The sequence below is a fragment of the Capra hircus genome, chromosome 21 (genome assembly GCF_001704415.2).
Source record: "Capra hircus breed San Clemente chromosome 21, ASM170441v1, whole genome shotgun sequence".
NCBI lineage: Eukaryota > Metazoa > Chordata > Mammalia > Artiodactyla > Bovidae > Capra > Capra hircus.
In genome coordinates, this window is record NC_030828.1 from 19997219 (window position 1) to 20013074 (window position 15856).

Consider the following 15856-nt stretch of genomic DNA (forward strand, 5'->3'; position numbering starts at 1 on the left):
CATCTGTAAATCTAAGCAAAACCATCCGTGGAGGCAAGGGGTCTGGAACAGACAGCTTTGGTGGAGGGACTCCACAGACAGAAGGAGGGGGACACAACTGCCACCCTGGAAGGAGGTCCAAGCTCCTGACCATCACTGCATACATCAGAGGAGGAGGACCCGACCACCCCAAAATGGAGCCACGTCAAGAGTGCTTCCACCCCATAACTCAACACGGAAAACCTTTCACCTGCCTACCAGCCACTAAGGTCACTATACTTGCCAGATCCTCTGGACTCATATCCCTCCTCATTTGGGCTGAGTAACTAACACTTTTACTTTACTCCTCTTTTATCTTTTATTTTTTGTATTTTTAGGGAGGAAGAGACCTTTAAAACCAGACTCCTTGCCTATTTTCACAGATCCTAAACAGTAAAACTCTATTACAAAGGAAATCATTCAGAAGCTTGATTAGAGTCTTTGAAACTCAACCCCATACCAAGTCTGTCCTAAAGCTTCAGGGGCAGTAGAAATAGAACTATCCTCACTTTTTCATGTTCAGGAAATTCCCCTGCTTTTTTTATTGGCCCCCAGCTTGGGAGGAGAATGACATCTGAGTTCGCCCAAACTTAGGAAGGTTCAGAGGAACCACAGTCACCTCAGGAAGCCCTTTTTCACAGCATTCTGGGTCCAGGGCAGTTGAGGAGAGGCCTAAGGATGCTAACTACAGGTCAGATGGCAGGAGATGTTCTCAGAAGGCTGTGTTCTCAGTTTGGTCCCGAGGACCAAAGAGCTGCTCAGCTACGGCTTTGCCATCATACTTGGGCAGTGTACCCCCAAAGTCGGAGGGCAGGATGTCCTCGTCAAACTCCTGGTAGAAGCCGGAGAGGTCTTCTCCATGGACAAATACCTGCAAGGAAGCAGAGGAAATGGGTCTGAGCAAGAGGGTACGCTAGGATGAGGCTGGGGGAGAAGAGGAACAGGAGGCCAAAGGCACGCGTGCCATCTCTGCCTGGTGATGTCCTTCTCAAAAGTCCTCCTTGCTGTGCTGTCCATGGGATCCACTTGGCTCCAAATCTTCATACAGAGCCCAAGGAGCTGGGGTTCCCTCCTCCCCCACCCTCATCCCTCTTGTCTCCTGAACCCTTTCCTGCTACAAGCCCACTCACTCACTCACCCACACACCAGACGATCAGTGGGCACCTTCCCTGTGCAGCTATGCACTCACCCTCTGGAGCAATTTGCTCTTCAAGAAGGGCTTGACCACATTGTAGGTGGTGGTGAAATACCAGGGCTGGTAGATGAAGTGGATGGCTTTGAACCGAGCTGGGAAGGAATCCTGCAGGGACAGACAGCACCCCCACCACATGGCCCCATGACCTCAAAGGTTCCCACTCACTTTCCCACTACACTGCCCCTTCCCCATGACACAGGACAGAAGGATGCCCCAGAAGCAGCCCAACCCTCTTCCTGCTGATGCACAAGACTCTGTCATCAGGTGGAGTGGAAATGGAAAGGTAGCCTTGCTTGGCTTTTAGGTGACCGAGTTTTTTCAAATCCACCTGCCTGCTGAGTAGACTACAAGCTGTGATAGACCAGAGGGACGCTATTGTCGTGCCTTATTGCCCTGATGTGCAGAGCCAACTCACTGGAAAAGACCCTGATGCTGGGAAAGATTGAAGGCAGGAGGAGGAGGGGACGACAGAGGATGAGATAGCTGGATGGTGTCGCTGACTCGATGGACATGAGTTTGGATGATCTCGGGGAGATGGTGAGGAACAGGGAGGCCTGGTGAGCTGCAGTCCATGGGGTCACAAAGAGCTGGACATGACTAAGTGACTGAACAACAATTGTCCTCCATCCCCTCCCGTGACCCTTACCTCCCATCTCTCCTTTCCAAGGCAAAGCAGATTTAAGATTAGATTCAGTTTAGTTCAGTTCAGTCACTCAGTTGTGTCCAACTCTTTGCAACCCCATGGACTGTAGCTCGCCGGGACTCCCTGTCTGTCCATCACCAACTCCTGGAGCTAGCTCAAACTCGTGTCCATCAAGTCGGTGATGCCATCCAACCACCTCATCCTCTGTCATCCCCTTCCCTTCTTGCCTTTAATCTTTCCCAGTATCAGGGTCTTTTCCAATCAGTTCTTCACATCAGGTGGCCAAAGTATTGGAGCTTCAGCTTTAGCATCAGTCCTTCCAATGAATATTCAGGACTGATTTCCTTTAGGATTGACTGGTTTGCTCTCCTTGCAGTCCAAGGGACTCTCAAGAGTCTTCTCCAGCACCACAGTTCAAATGCATCAATTCTTCGGTGCTCAGCTTTCTTCGCAGTCAAACTCTCACATCCATACATGATTATTGGAGAAAACATAGCTTTGACTAGATGGACCTTTGTTGGCAAAGTAATGTCTCTGCTGTTTAATATGCTGTCTAGGTTGGTCATAGCTTTTCTTCCAAGAGGCAAGCGTCTTTTAATTTCATGGCTGCAGTAACCATCTGCAGCAATTTTGAAGCCCAAGAAAATAAAGTCTGTCAATGTTTTCATTCTAAAAAAGGATTTCAGATACAACAGTATATAGGAGTAAGTTGTCATGGGGCATTAGTGCTATCTCTTTCTCAGGATAAAGTCACATGCAGAGGGAGACAGCACGACAAAAGGGGACAGAGAATGGGATTCCAGGTCAGAAGGTGTAGTTCAAGTCCCACCTCTGCCCTTGATAGCTGTGTGACCTTGAGAAGTCACTCAAATCTCTGAGCCTAGGTTTCCAGGTTTGTAAAATGAAGCAGCGAAACAGGGAGAGAATGTTTTTAAAGAGTAAATGAACTGATGAATGTGAATACGTGGCAAAGTGTGGACCGCCGTGAAGTGTTCGTGGTTGGGGTTGTGATTATCCAGCATCATTAAACCAGAAAACCGGGCCCTGCCTCAGTCTCCCGACCCGTGACAGGCTCCTGCAGGACAGAGTTCTGAGGCCTCACCTGGAGCATGTCCACCATCTTTCTGAGATCGGAAGGCCGAAGTCCAGCAGCCTGCTGCATGGTGAAGCCCTTGAAGTTCTCAATGATGCAAAAGCCATTAATTTGAGTCTCCTCATTCTCCAGTAGCTTCTCCAGGATGAAGCAGTATGCCTGCAAGATCTTGGGCACAAAGTGAATGGGCTGTAAGATCCAAGCCATAAGGACAGCTAAGACTCAGGTCCTAAGAGGAGGGCTTCCCTAGTGGTTCAGTGGTAAAGAATCCACCTGCCAATGCAGGAGACTCGGGTTTGGTCCCTGGTCTGGGAAGATCCCACTTGCCACAAAGCAACTAAGCTCTTGCGCCATGACTACTAAGGCTGAGCGCTAGAGCCCAGGAGCCACACTACTGAAGCCTGTGCGCCTAGACCCTGTGCTCCACAGCAAGAGAAGCCCCTGCAATGAGAAGCCTGCACGCTGCGACTGGAAAGTAGCCCCCGCTCTCCGCAACTAGAGAAAAGCCTGCACAGCTGTGAAGACCCAGCACAGCCAAAAGAAAGAAAATTTTAAAAACGGTCTTAAGGGAAGAGCTATACCAGTGAGCAAATTAGAGGTAGTCTGTCACAGGCTTGGAGCTGGGACAGTCCACCTCTCTGAATGCATCCCAAGAAAATAATCAAATAATCTTCAGCATCATATCCATGGTTAGATGCCACAGTGTCTATCCTTATACCATTGTAACAGCAGAACAACCTACATGTCCAGCAATAAGGGACTGGTGAAATTATGGTATATTCACACCATGGGGTATTCTGGAACAGTGATATATAAGACTAATGACACAGAAAGATATCCATTCATGGTATATTATTGTAGAATACGATCCATGTTTATAAGAAAAAATGTGTACGTCTGTATGCATTTGCATGCGTGTATATTTCTAGGTTTCTCCAAAAAATAGACTTGGAAGAATGTCAGCGGTAGAAATTTCTGGATGATTTTAAATTTGTGATTTTTTTTTTTGTATTTTCTAAAATGAGTGGTATCACTTATGTAATCAGAAAAAAAATATTTGTAAGTCTCTTCCTTAACAGATACATGTATGCTTCAGTCCTAAAACCAATATCTTATTCAGTAGCAGACACTACAGGCATTCCTAGTAGGATCAGGAACACAATAAGCATGCTTACTTCCCCCACCAAAGAAGTATTGACCAATGCGTTCAAGTTTTTTCATTGTTGGTTTGTTTTGTTTTTGTTTTATTCAGGGGCATAAGAACTAGAAAAGGAAAAGAAAAATTTCCTCTAATTACAGATATTATGATAACATTCTTAGGAAATCTGTATATGACTAACATAAGTAACAGGAAAATTCAGTAAAAATACTAGGATATGAAACTAAGAGACAAAAACAATAATCTTCATAGATGCAAAAAATAACCAATTAGGAGATATCATGGCAGAGAAAGTTCGACTAATGGCAAAAACAATAAAATAAATACTTTAACGACAAATGTGCGTAAGGATTCAAAACTGAAAAACTTCTGGAAGCTCAAAATGTATTCATAAAAGGGAAGGCACCCCCTTTTTGTGGATGGTGCCACTGGCCATGGATGTTGCTTTCATACTGACACTGATTCTCCTCGTTTGTTATTTATATTAATGTTACTCCAATAAAAATCTCCTGACATTTCTCCTAGAGCTAAACAAGTTAATTCTAATTGTTTTAGGGAGAGTAAACATGCAAGAATAGCTAGAAAAGACCTGAAAAAGAGAAGCATTAAGGACAGACCTAATCCCAACAGATATTAAACATTCTATACTGGACATGGAATAACAGACTCGTTCCAAATAGGGAAAGGAGTACATATATTGTCACCCTTCTTATTTAACTTATATGCAGAATACATCATGAGAAATGCTGGGCTGCATGAAGCACAAGCTGGAATCAAGATTGCCAAGAGAAATATCAATAACCTCAGATATGCAGATGACACCATCCTTATGGCAGAAAGCGAAGAAGAATTAAAGAACCTCTTGACGAACGTGAAAGAGGAGAGTGAAAAAGCTAGCTTAAAGCTCAACATTCAGAAAACTAAGATCATAGCATCTGGTCCCATCAGTTCAGTTCAGTTCAGTCACTCAGTTGTGTCCAACTCTTTGTGACCCCATGGACTGTAGCATGCCAGGCCTCCCTGTCCATCACCAACTCCTGGAGTTTACCCAAACTCACGTCCATTGAGTCAGTGATGCCATCCAGCCATCTTATCCTCTGTCATCCCCTTCTCCTCCTGCCTTCAATCCTTCCTAGCATCAGGGTCTTTTCAAATGAGTCAGTTCTTTGCATCAGATGGCTAAAGTATTGGAGTTTCAGCTTCAACATCAGTCTTTCCAATGAACATTCAGTACTGATCTCCTTTAGGATGGACTGATTGGCTCTCCTTGCAGTCCAAGGGACTCTCAAGAGTCTTCTCCAACACCACAGCTCAAATGCATCAGTTCTTTGGTGCTCAGCTTTCTTTGTAGTCCAACTTTCACATCCATACATGACTACTAGAAAAACCATAGCCTTGACTAGATGGATCTTTGTTGGTAAGGTAATGTCTTTGCTTTTTAATATGCTGTCTAGGTTAGTCATAACTTTTCTTCCAAGGAGTAAGCGTCTTTTAATTTCATGGCTGCAGTCACCATCTGCAGTGATTTTGGAGCCCAGAAAAATAAAGTCTGTCACTGTTTCCACTGTTTCCCCATCTATTTGCCATGAAGGGATGGGACCAGATGCCATGATCTTAGTTTTCTGAATGTTGAACTTTAAGCCAACTTTTTCACTCTCCTCTTTCACTTTCATCAAGAGGCTCTTTCATCTGCATATCTGAGGTTATTGATATTTCTCCCAGAATCTTGATTCCAGCTTGTGCTTCATCCATTGGTCCCATCACTTCATGGCAAATAGATGGGGAAACAGTGGAAACAGTGACAGACTTTATTTTAGGGGGCTCAAAAATCACTGCAGATGATGACTGCAGCCATGAAATTAAAAGATGCTTGCTTCTTGGAAGAAAAGTTATGACCAACCTAGATAGCATATTAAAAAGCAGGGACATTATACTTTGCCAACAAAGGTCCGTCTAGTCAAAGCTATGGTTTTTCCAGTAATCATGTGTGGATGTGAAAGTTGGACTATAAAAAAAAGCTGAGCACCAAAGAATTGATGCTTTTGAACTATGGTGTTGGAGAAGACTCTTGAGAGTTTCTTGGACTGCAAGAAGATCCAACCAGTCCATCCTAAAGGAAATCAGTCCGAAATATTCTTTGAAAGGACTGATGTTGAAGCTGAAACTCCAATACTTTGGCCACCTGATGTGAAAAACTGACTCATTTGAAAAGACCCTGATGCTGGGAAAAATTGAAGGCAGGAGAAGAAGGGGGCGACAGAGGATAAGATGGTTGGATGGCATCACTGACTCAATGGACATGAGTTTGAGCAAACTCCTGGAGCTGGTGATGGACAGAGAGGCCTGGCATGCTGCAGTCCATGGGGTCACAAAGAGTTGGACATGACTGAGTGACTGAACTAAACTGAGCTGATACTGTCTCTATAATTAAAGTAGTGTGGAGCATGAAAAGACAGACCGATGGTACAGAGTAGAAAGTCCAGATTTAGATCCAAGTACCTATGAAGATGCAGAATATGATAAAGATGGCATCTCAAGTCACTGGGGGGAAAGATGAACTTTTAAGTACATGTTGTTGTGACAACTAGATGGCATTTTCTAAAATAAGTTTGTACATTTTCTTTAAGGCTTGGTGGCACATGCCAACATCCTCCCCAGATGAACCCTATATCCCCAACTATGACAGCTCTCTTAAGGGCTTGGCAAGTGAAATCACACACATACACAAATGCAAAGAACTCAGGCGCTTAACAGATTGGAACCCACGCTTTCCAGAATCTCTCCCATCCACAGTCCACTAAGCCCTATTCTCTGTGTTGCTCTCAGCTTTCAGCATTTGGCAGGGTTGGTCCCAGCTCATGGCCCACAACTGTCACTCCCATTCGGTAGGGATGCAGGGGGCAGCCATGTACTGGCCAGTGGGCCCTGCCTGCAAAGCTGCTGGGTTTTCTAGCTGCCACGGCGCATCCACGGACTTCTCTTCCTGCCTGGAAAGGGCTTGGTGCCATGAGTTTACCAGACATTCCCTCACAAACCTTGCCTCCCGGGGAGCCAGAAATGAGGTTCCAATGGAGACCAGATCTAGAGAAGGGAACCCAACCCAGAGGGTGGCAGGGAACCAGGCGAGCCCCCACTGACCTCGTCAAAGGTGATTTCTTCGGAGTCCCAGTTCTCGATATTGAAGAGCATGACTACTCGGCCATACTTGTCCCGAGTGGAGAGGACACCAGGGTAGCCAGCCTCAACGGTGCAGCGGATGGCCTCCAGGGACAGGCTGTCAAAGAGCTCTGGGTACTGCAGCCGGAAGTTCACGTAGCCTGGAAGAGGGGGAGCAGAGGAGGCCCCTCAGGGAGCCAGCCCCTCCCGGGGTGGCACATGGTGGGCATGCAAAGACCCGGGCTTCTGCCTGGCTCCTCATCTACATGCTATGTATAACCCGGCAGGGTACTCAACCTCTCTGTGCCCCAAGTTTCCCCTCCAAAAGATAGGAGGACAATACTAGCCTATCTCACCAAGTTGCTGTGGTAATCAAACAAGATTCCAGGTACACTACAGTCTAGTACAGGGAACTGTACTCAAAGTTGTGTGGCAGCCGGGATGGGAGAGGAGCTCGGGGGGAAGGATGGCTGAGTTGCTCTGCTGACCACCTGAAACTATCACAATGCTGTTAATTGGTTATATCCTAATACAAAATAAAAAGTGAGAAAAAATGCATTAATTTTTCCAGGTATGAATGCCATTAGTAAACTGTACAAACGTAAGGTATAATCCTAAATCATAGGACAGCTGCTACTGGTTATTTCTCTCTTTCCCACGAGTAGAAGCACAGGTGTTTCAGTTGGGCACAGGGTTAGCTGAGCAGGGGTCGGGAAATGACCCCCAGATAAAATCCAAACCCCAGGTAGGACACAGAGGTCCCTTCTAATTTCAGCGGAACTTCCACCAACCCCATCCTGAGCCATCCTGAATGGGTCCCTTCTTCTCTGCGGTTGTCTCCTCCACCAGACCCTGGAGGTGCCAGGCCCAGAGAGGAGTTTGGGAGGCATTTGCCAAGGGAAAGCCACTGAACTCCTTGCTGTTCCTCCAACACCCCAGGCACCCACCACCTAGTGTTTGTCCTTGCTGTACCCTCTGCCTTATTGCTCTCTCCTTGGGCATCACACTTCTTTCTAGTTTTTCTTTGAAAGTTTCCTTTGCACTAGAGCCTTCCTAATCATTTCACCTAAAACTTCAGCCCCTCAATCCTTTATATCCACCTCTTGTTTTTCTCTGTATATTTTTGTTCGTCTGGTTTGTTATTTCTACCAGTAGACTATCAGACCCACGAGGACGGACAGTTCTTGTCTACCTTGTTCTCGGCTGCATCCTTTGGCCTGAAACAGCCATTGGCACAGAGCAGCAGTGAATTAACATTTGTAGAAGGAAGGAAGGAGTGAGGAGAAGGACTTTCCAGGCAGTCCAGTGGTTAAGATTCGAGGCTCCCACTGCAGGGGGGCACTGGTGGATATCTGGGGGGGGGGGGCGGGGGGGACTAAGATCCCACAGCCAAAAAAAAACCAAAAGGAATAGTGAAAAAAAATTTTTTTAAGAAGAAGGAGAATCATTAGGCTGCTGAGCGCCTGCTCAGACACCGTTCCCTCCAACAGCACCTAAGACTTGATTCCCTTAGGACACTGGTCTCCATCCAGTGGGGGTGGCCAGGGAGGTTCCCTCCTCCAGGCTCACTCCCAGGGCAGGCACCATCTTCGATTCCACTCTTTGTGAGGTTTGAGTACCTGCGAGGAATCAGGCCCATACCCACCTTCCATGCAGCGCTCCAGAGCCAAAGCCTAGGAGGGGCCGGTGGGGACGAGGAGGGAGCAGGGGTTGGAGAGGAAGCTCTCGCATCTTGGGCTCCCAGTTTGGGTGGCTCTCTAAGTTCTGCTCTTTGAGAGTGGAAAGAGGGGCCGGATCTCCAGGAATGTGGTCCTGCCAGACTCACGCATTTGTCTGAACTGAAAAGGATCTATTCAGTTCACAAACCCATTTTACAGATGAGGAGAAGGAGGCTCAGATACAGTCACTTCATAGAGCATGGGAGGCAGGTGGAGTGGCCAGTCTCCTCAGTGCCTGGATGAGGATCCAAGCCACCCTCATGACCTTCCCCCCCACCCCGACTCCCCAACCCCCACAACCTTCCTGGGGCCTCACCTCTGAGTAGCTCGTAGGCGCGCCCCACGTCGAACTTGCGCGCGCGGATGAAGCGCAGGAAGAAGGCGCTGTCTTTTCCCTGCACCCTCTCCGCCACGGCCACGGCCAGCTCCTGCCCCGAGGCTGCCTCCGCCTGCACCAGCTCCTGTAGCTCCCGCACTGCCTCCTCCCGGGTCTCCTCCTTCTCATTCAGCTCATCCTTGGCCTGGAGCAGGGGCGGGGTGCAGGCACAAAGTCAGGTAGGCGCGGTTTGGGAGTCTCCTTCGGGTGCCAGACCGGCTGACGGGCAGAGGGCACGGCAGGTAGTGCCATCGCTCCTCTGCCCACGAGAGCATCAGCACTGGCAGCCCCTCAGACTGCCCGTTATATCTGGAGAAAATTAGGTCAAACTGCTCATCCTGGGTTTGTTTGCAGGAGACAGCCAAAGGTCTAAATGTTTCTAACCACAACAGCCTATGCTTACTGGAGCCCTGAATTAGCACACTGCTAAGTCCTGGGTGTTCTTTGGAAGGAATGATGCTAAAGCTGAAACTCCAGTATTTTGGCCACCTCATGCGAAGAGTTGACTCATTGGAAAAGACTCTGATGCTGGGAGGGATTGGGGGCAGGAGGAGAAGGGGACGACAGAGGATGAGATGGCTGGATGGCATCACTGACTCGATGGACACGAGTTTGAGTGAACTCCGGGAATTGGTGATGAACAGGGAGGCCTGGCGTGCTGCGATTCATGGGGTTGCAAAGAGTCGGACACCACTGAGCCACTGAACTGAACTGAAGTCCTGTAGATACTTTTTTTTTGTTTTTTTAATGTATTGATTTGTCTGCTCTGGGTCTTAGTTGCAGCCCTCAGGAGTCATGGGGTTGCAAAGAGTTGGACATGACTGAGAGACTGACACACACACATTCGAACTCCTAGTTGGGGCATCTGAAATCCTAGTTCCCTTGACCAGGAATAGAACTCGTTCCTCTGCACTGGGAGGGCAGTCTTAGCCCCTGGACGACCCCGAAGTCCAATACATGATGTTTTTAAATCTTGGCCACAGTCCATCACAGGAAGGTTGTATTCTTATCCCTCATTTCTCAGGGTGAGCAGATTGAAGCTCACAGAGGTCAAGATATTCTTGCCCAAGATCACCCAGGTAAAAAGAGTTGAAGTTGAAACTTCTGATCAGGTTGAACTGTTAATTGCTTCACTGTGCTGCGTCCCTGGTTCATTTCTGATCTTCTCAAAATTAAAGATACCATTAATTAACAAAAACAATTAAAGATACCAGTCAGATGGCAGCCTGCCCTCTCCCTCACATTCCTCCCCTTGGATGAGCCTGGAGAAATCCTTAGCATGCCAGTGGCTGTTCTTTCCTTGGATGGCATGAGGGGCGAATGTAGGTCTGGGGGAACTCGAAGCAACTTTCCCTTGAGATGCCCAGGGAGCAGAGATGGAAGCCAGGGGCCCAGGGCCAGCCCAACCCCAGGCCAGCTCTGCCACAGTCTGATCATCTCTGAACGGGTCCGACAACCTTCTTTCATAGATACTGAAGACAAGACCCAAAGAGGGAAAGCAGTTTTCTCAAGATCACACAACAAGTTGGAAGTCATTGTGGTATTAGGACTTGGGCCCTTTCCTATTCAGTTGGGGGCAGCAGTTGTGTCCGTGCTCTCTAAGGCCATTGCAAATCAGGGTTCCTCACGTCTGAGTGCAGGATGATCCCTGGTCCAGAAGCCCTACATCCCAGCCTTGGTTTCAAGGAATGCTGTTGATGCCACAGTCTTAGAATAGGGTGGCCTGGACATCTGGTCGACCCAACTGCTACCACGGCCCTGACTTTCAGAATAGCTCCTAGAACAAGTCACTCCTTTAGGTCTAGAATGACCCGGAGGGGTGGTACTGGACCCCTTCTATAGGAGAGAGGATGTTATCAGTATTCCCTTATGTTGGGACTACCATGATGGTCCAGTGGCTGAGACTTGATACTCCCAATGAGGGGAACCCAGGTTCGATCCCTGGTCGGGGCACTGGATCTCACATACCATGACTAACAACTCCTGCATACCACAACTAAAGATCCCACACGCTGCAACTAAGACCTGGCACAGCCAAATAAATAAATCAATATATTCCCCCTTGTTGCCTCCCTACCTGTCCCTTCACACACCCCCAGGCCTCCTCACCTTCTGCAAGGTGTGGCGGGGCAGCTGGCTGCACGGGCCAAAGACAGGTCCATGGTCTTTGGTAGTAAGCCTCTCCAACTGGGCACGGAGCTCCTGTTCCTCTTCAGGGACCATGCGGAATGTGCCCGCCTGAGGAGGGAGAAGCCAGGAAAAGAGAGGGAAAAGCCCCCATCAGCCTGAGCAAGCCAGCCAAATGGGTCTGCTCAGACCCCAAGCTAGTGCTTTTGCCCAAGGTCACTGTTGAACTTCCTCCCTGCAGGGGGAGGTCAGGGACCACCGAGAGGTTTGAGGGGTGCCTGCCCATAACCCTGAGGAGAGCAGACAACGGAGAAACCGGGAGGAAGAAAAGGAAGGAGGGAAGGTGGACAGAGGGGAGCCCCAGGGCACGGGGGTACTCACCCCCTCTGACATGCTGTCTCTGGAAGACTGGGAGTGCTGCAGACAAAGAAGGAGTCCACTTCGTCCGTCCTGGCCTCTCAAGACAGCCTCCTTTCTAGGGGAGACATGGAGAAGTTCTTCTGTTATTGCCTCAGAACAATGAATCTCAGACTTTTGAGTGCATCAGAGTAACATGAGGCATTTGCTAAGCATACAGATGCCTCGGCCCTGTGCCTGACTCTGAATTGGGGACCAGACATCTGTATTTTAAAGCAGTACCCCAGGGACTTCCCTCATGATCCAGTGGTTAAGACTCCATGCTTCCAGTTCAGGGGACCTGGGTTCAATCCTTGGTTGGGAAACTAAGGTACCACCTGCCATGTGGCGCAGTCAAAAAAAAACAAAGCAGCACCCCCAGTGGCCCTGAATAAGGTGGTTCTTCGGCTACACTTTGGGAAACACCCCTCTAAGAGGGAACACTCACAAATATACCTCGAACTTCAGTTCTTAAAATGAGATGGCCCAGCCAGGGAGAAACTAGAACAGGCTCCCATTCTTGGTTACATGGTCACTGAGGGAAAAGGCAATCCCTCTTCCCATTTGTGTCCCTCTTTTTCCAGTCCCAGGGGGGCACTTGAGAAACTCCCCAGCCTAGTGAATGGCCTCATTCCAGTGAATTCACTCTCTGGAGGGATGATGGCTAGTTATATAACCATAACTGGATGTGTGTTCAGTGCCTTGTGGTGCACTTTTCAAATCCATTGTCTGGGAGCCAGCATTATTATATCCATTTTACATAAGAGGAAACAGGCCCAGGAGAGTAGGTGATTTGTCCAAGGTCACACAGCCAGATATAGCCAGGGATCAGGACACAAGACCAAGCTGTTACTTTCCATCAGCACCAAGAGGCAGCCTGTTGTGGCAGAAGTCAGATCTGGGTTCAAATTCTGTCCTTCCACTTGCAAGTGATGTGATCTAACCTGAATTGGGGTTGTCCCCTATAAAGGGGAGGTAGAAGGTTATGAAGATTTTATTAAATAATGTACACAGAAGCAGTGGGAGGCCAGCAGAAAAAATTTCATCCTTTGCCCACATGACATCCCGCTGAGTATTTTTGGAGACAATTCTATTTTCACATTTTCCCCTCTCCTCCCTAAACATCCCCAGGCCCATCACCATTCCACTCCTGCCTCCGACCAGGTTCCCGTCTGTCAGTTCTGTCACCTGTTCACTGTTGATTAGTGGCAGAGGTGGGACTTGAACCTATGTCTGCCTGACACCAAGACTTTTTTTTTTGACACCTAGAGCCAAGACATCTCCAGGCAAACTCTTAGGACAGCAGGTGTCACAGAAAACCACACTTTAGAGTCAGAGAGACCCAGTTTTGAAGCAGCTTTTGTTATTTATCACCCATGTAACTTTAGGCAAATAAAACCTTTCAGAGCCTCCGTTTTCTCATCTGCAAATTGGGGATAATAGCCACACCTACCAAACAGAGTAGTAATGAAGATCATATAAGTTCTGTAGGGTACCTAGCACAGTGTTTTGCTCTGAAACATAGTTCCCCTTCTCTTTCTTAGCACCATCCTGATCATTATCCCAGCTTGCAGAGAGAGGCTTAGAAGATTGCAGGGAGTATCTGAGGATCTTCCATCTCCTGCCTGTCCCACCCCACAGCCCCAGAAGAACAGGGAAGTTCTGGGGGCTGTAATCCACCAACAGGAATAAAATCGAAGTCAACTTTCTGAGAGATAGACTTCCAAATATGCAGGAAGATATATAAGATAGACTGAAATGCGACTGTGCTCTCACTTCGGTTTTGCTGGAACAGAAATGGCAAGGCTAATAGAACTCCCTGAGCGAGAGGCTCAGACGGGAGAGACAGTAGCTAGACACCCCCAGAGAGTTAAGCAGATCATCACAAGATCAAGGGTCTTAGAAATGAAGGGTTAAAGTCAGTACAGCAACTCTTTTTAACATATGCCCAGGGATGGGGGCGGAATTGGGGGGAGAATGGATACGAGTATATGTATAGCTGAGTTCCTTCCCTGTTCAACTAAAACTATCACAACATCGTTAGTTGACTATGCCCCAATACAAAATAAAAAGGTTTTTAAAAAATAAAATAAAATATGCCCAGGGGGGACTTCTCTGATGGTCCAGTGATTAAGACTCTGCGCTGTCAATGCAGGGGATGTGGGTTTGATCTCTGGTTGGGGAACTAAGATCTGACATGCTGTGCATGGTCAAAAAATTAAAAATAAAATATGTCTAAACTAGTCACTGTGATTTTAAACTATTGATTTATGAGTTGTATACACGGAAAAAAAACCCCACCCCTCACTTCATGTCAAAGCTATTCCCTGCCATCTAGGCTTGCCAGATAAAATATAGAATGTCCAATTACACATGAATTTCAGATGAACAAAAAAGTTCTGAAGTGTTTAAGTATGTGCCATACAATATTTGGGACATAACTTATACTAAAAAGGGCTTCCCAGGTGGCACAGTGGTAAAGAATCCACCTGCCAATGCATGAGATGCAAGAGGCCCTGGTTCAATCCCTGGGTTGAAAAGGTCCCCTGGAGTAGGAAATGGCAACCCACTTCAGTATTCTTGTCTGAAAAATTCCATGGATAGAGGAGCCTGGCAGACTATGGTCCATGGGGTTACAAAGACTGACAACACAAACACTTACACTAAAAAAGTATTTGTGGTTCATCTGAAATTCACATTTAACTGGGATCCTATATTTTTATTTGCTAAATCCGCCATCAGGTTGGTCGGACTCAACCTGAAGAATGGCCAGTTGGTTTCAGTTTTGGGGGCAGCCTGGAATGTGGTCTCCCCACCAAACTCCTCACTCTAATCCTGAGCTTCCTGGCCCAGCCAGGCCCCTGCTACTGACTTACCTGACAAGTTAGCAGCTCCTCCTTGGGACACCTGGTGCCTGTGTCCTCTGGGAGCCTGGAGGTTGCCTCTGCTGGGGGCGTGGTCCAGTCAGCAGGCTGGGATTACTGGGTCACAAGGAACTTCTCAGGGCCCACAGTTTCCGTTTAAATCAGGCTCACAGGGAGGCCCAGATTGGGGCAAGTGACGCACCAAGGGGGAGAGGGGCTCAGCCTGGGCCTGGCTAGAGCTCCCTCAAAGCCCTCCTTTGTGTGCGACTGCTCCAGAGTTCCTGCTCAGCCATGTGGAAGCCAGGCCATGGGGGTGGGATCTGGGTCAGTCCCATTTTCTCCTCCCCTTCCTCTCTCTCATTGCAGAGGGGGTCTGAGAAGCACTCCCTAGGGTAAGACATGCTGGAGACGGAGGGAAAATTGAAATGTGATCATTGATGAAATGACAGTGGCAGAGAATCTGGGCTGGTCACCCTCTCCCTGAGCCCAGCAGTGCCTGGCATGGTAGGGCAGGGAGCAGGGCCCACTGGGGAAGGTAACTGGTTAAGGCTTCGTGGGGAAAGGACAAGACCAGGCTGACCCACTTCTGGGCAGTGGTGTGCAGTGATAAGAACCTGCTTAGGAACCAAACTGGCCCCCTCCAGCACCTTCTAGCTTCAAGAAGAGACTTCACCGCTGAGTGACTCAGTTTCCTCCTCAGAGAAGTGGAGATCATTAGAGGAAGTCCTATTCCCCAGGATCTCAGAAAGGGACTGTATTTGGAACTACAAGAGGTAATTATGGAAAAATGAGGTCATCATGGTGGGCCCTAATCCAAATCACTGGTGTCCTTATAAGAAGAGGGAATGTGGACGCCGACACACACAGAGGGAAGACGGCGTGAAGATCCAGGAAGAAGGTGCCAGCTGCGAGTCAAGGAGAGAAGTCTTGGAAGAAACTAGCCCTGGGGACTCCCTTGCAGTCCAGTGGTTAGGACTCTGCACTTTCACTGTGAGGGCCCAGGTTCCATTTCCGGTCAACGAACTAAGATCCCAAAAGCCACATGTGGCATAACCAAAAAGAAGAAGAGGAAGAAAAAAAAAGACACCAGCCCTGCTGACATCTTGACCTT

At 48.0% G+C, this 15856-nt stretch overlaps 1 protein-coding gene across 1 annotated transcript; it reads right to left on the reverse strand.

Annotated features, from left to right (window-relative positions):
* Nucleotides 324–11587, reverse strand: RLBP1 (retinaldehyde binding protein 1). The gene is made up of 6 exons (XM_018065879.1): nt 11468–11587; nt 9299–9503; nt 7247–7425; nt 2959–3117; nt 1208–1318; nt 324–889 (listed from the first exon to the last, which is right to left on the reverse strand). Exons 1-6 carry the CDS (start codon nt 11579–11581, stop codon nt 731–733), a joined length of 927 nt encoding a protein of 308 aa, XP_017921368.1. The 5' UTR covers nt 11582–11587; the 3' UTR covers nt 324–730.

Coding starts and splice junctions, on each gene's coding strand:
- RLBP1 (XM_018065879.1), bottom strand. CDS start 11,581: ATGGTCCCTGAAGAGGAACAGGAGCTCCGTGCCCAGTTGGAGAGGCTT. Junction 3,118..7,246: donor AAGAAATCACCTTTGACGAG/GTCAGTGGGGGC, acceptor TTTGTGCCCAAG/ATCTTGCAGGCATACTGCTT. Junction 890..1,207: donor AGAGCAAATTGCTCCAGAGG/GTGAGTGCATAG, acceptor GCTTCCTTGCAG/GTATTTGTCCATGGAGAAGA.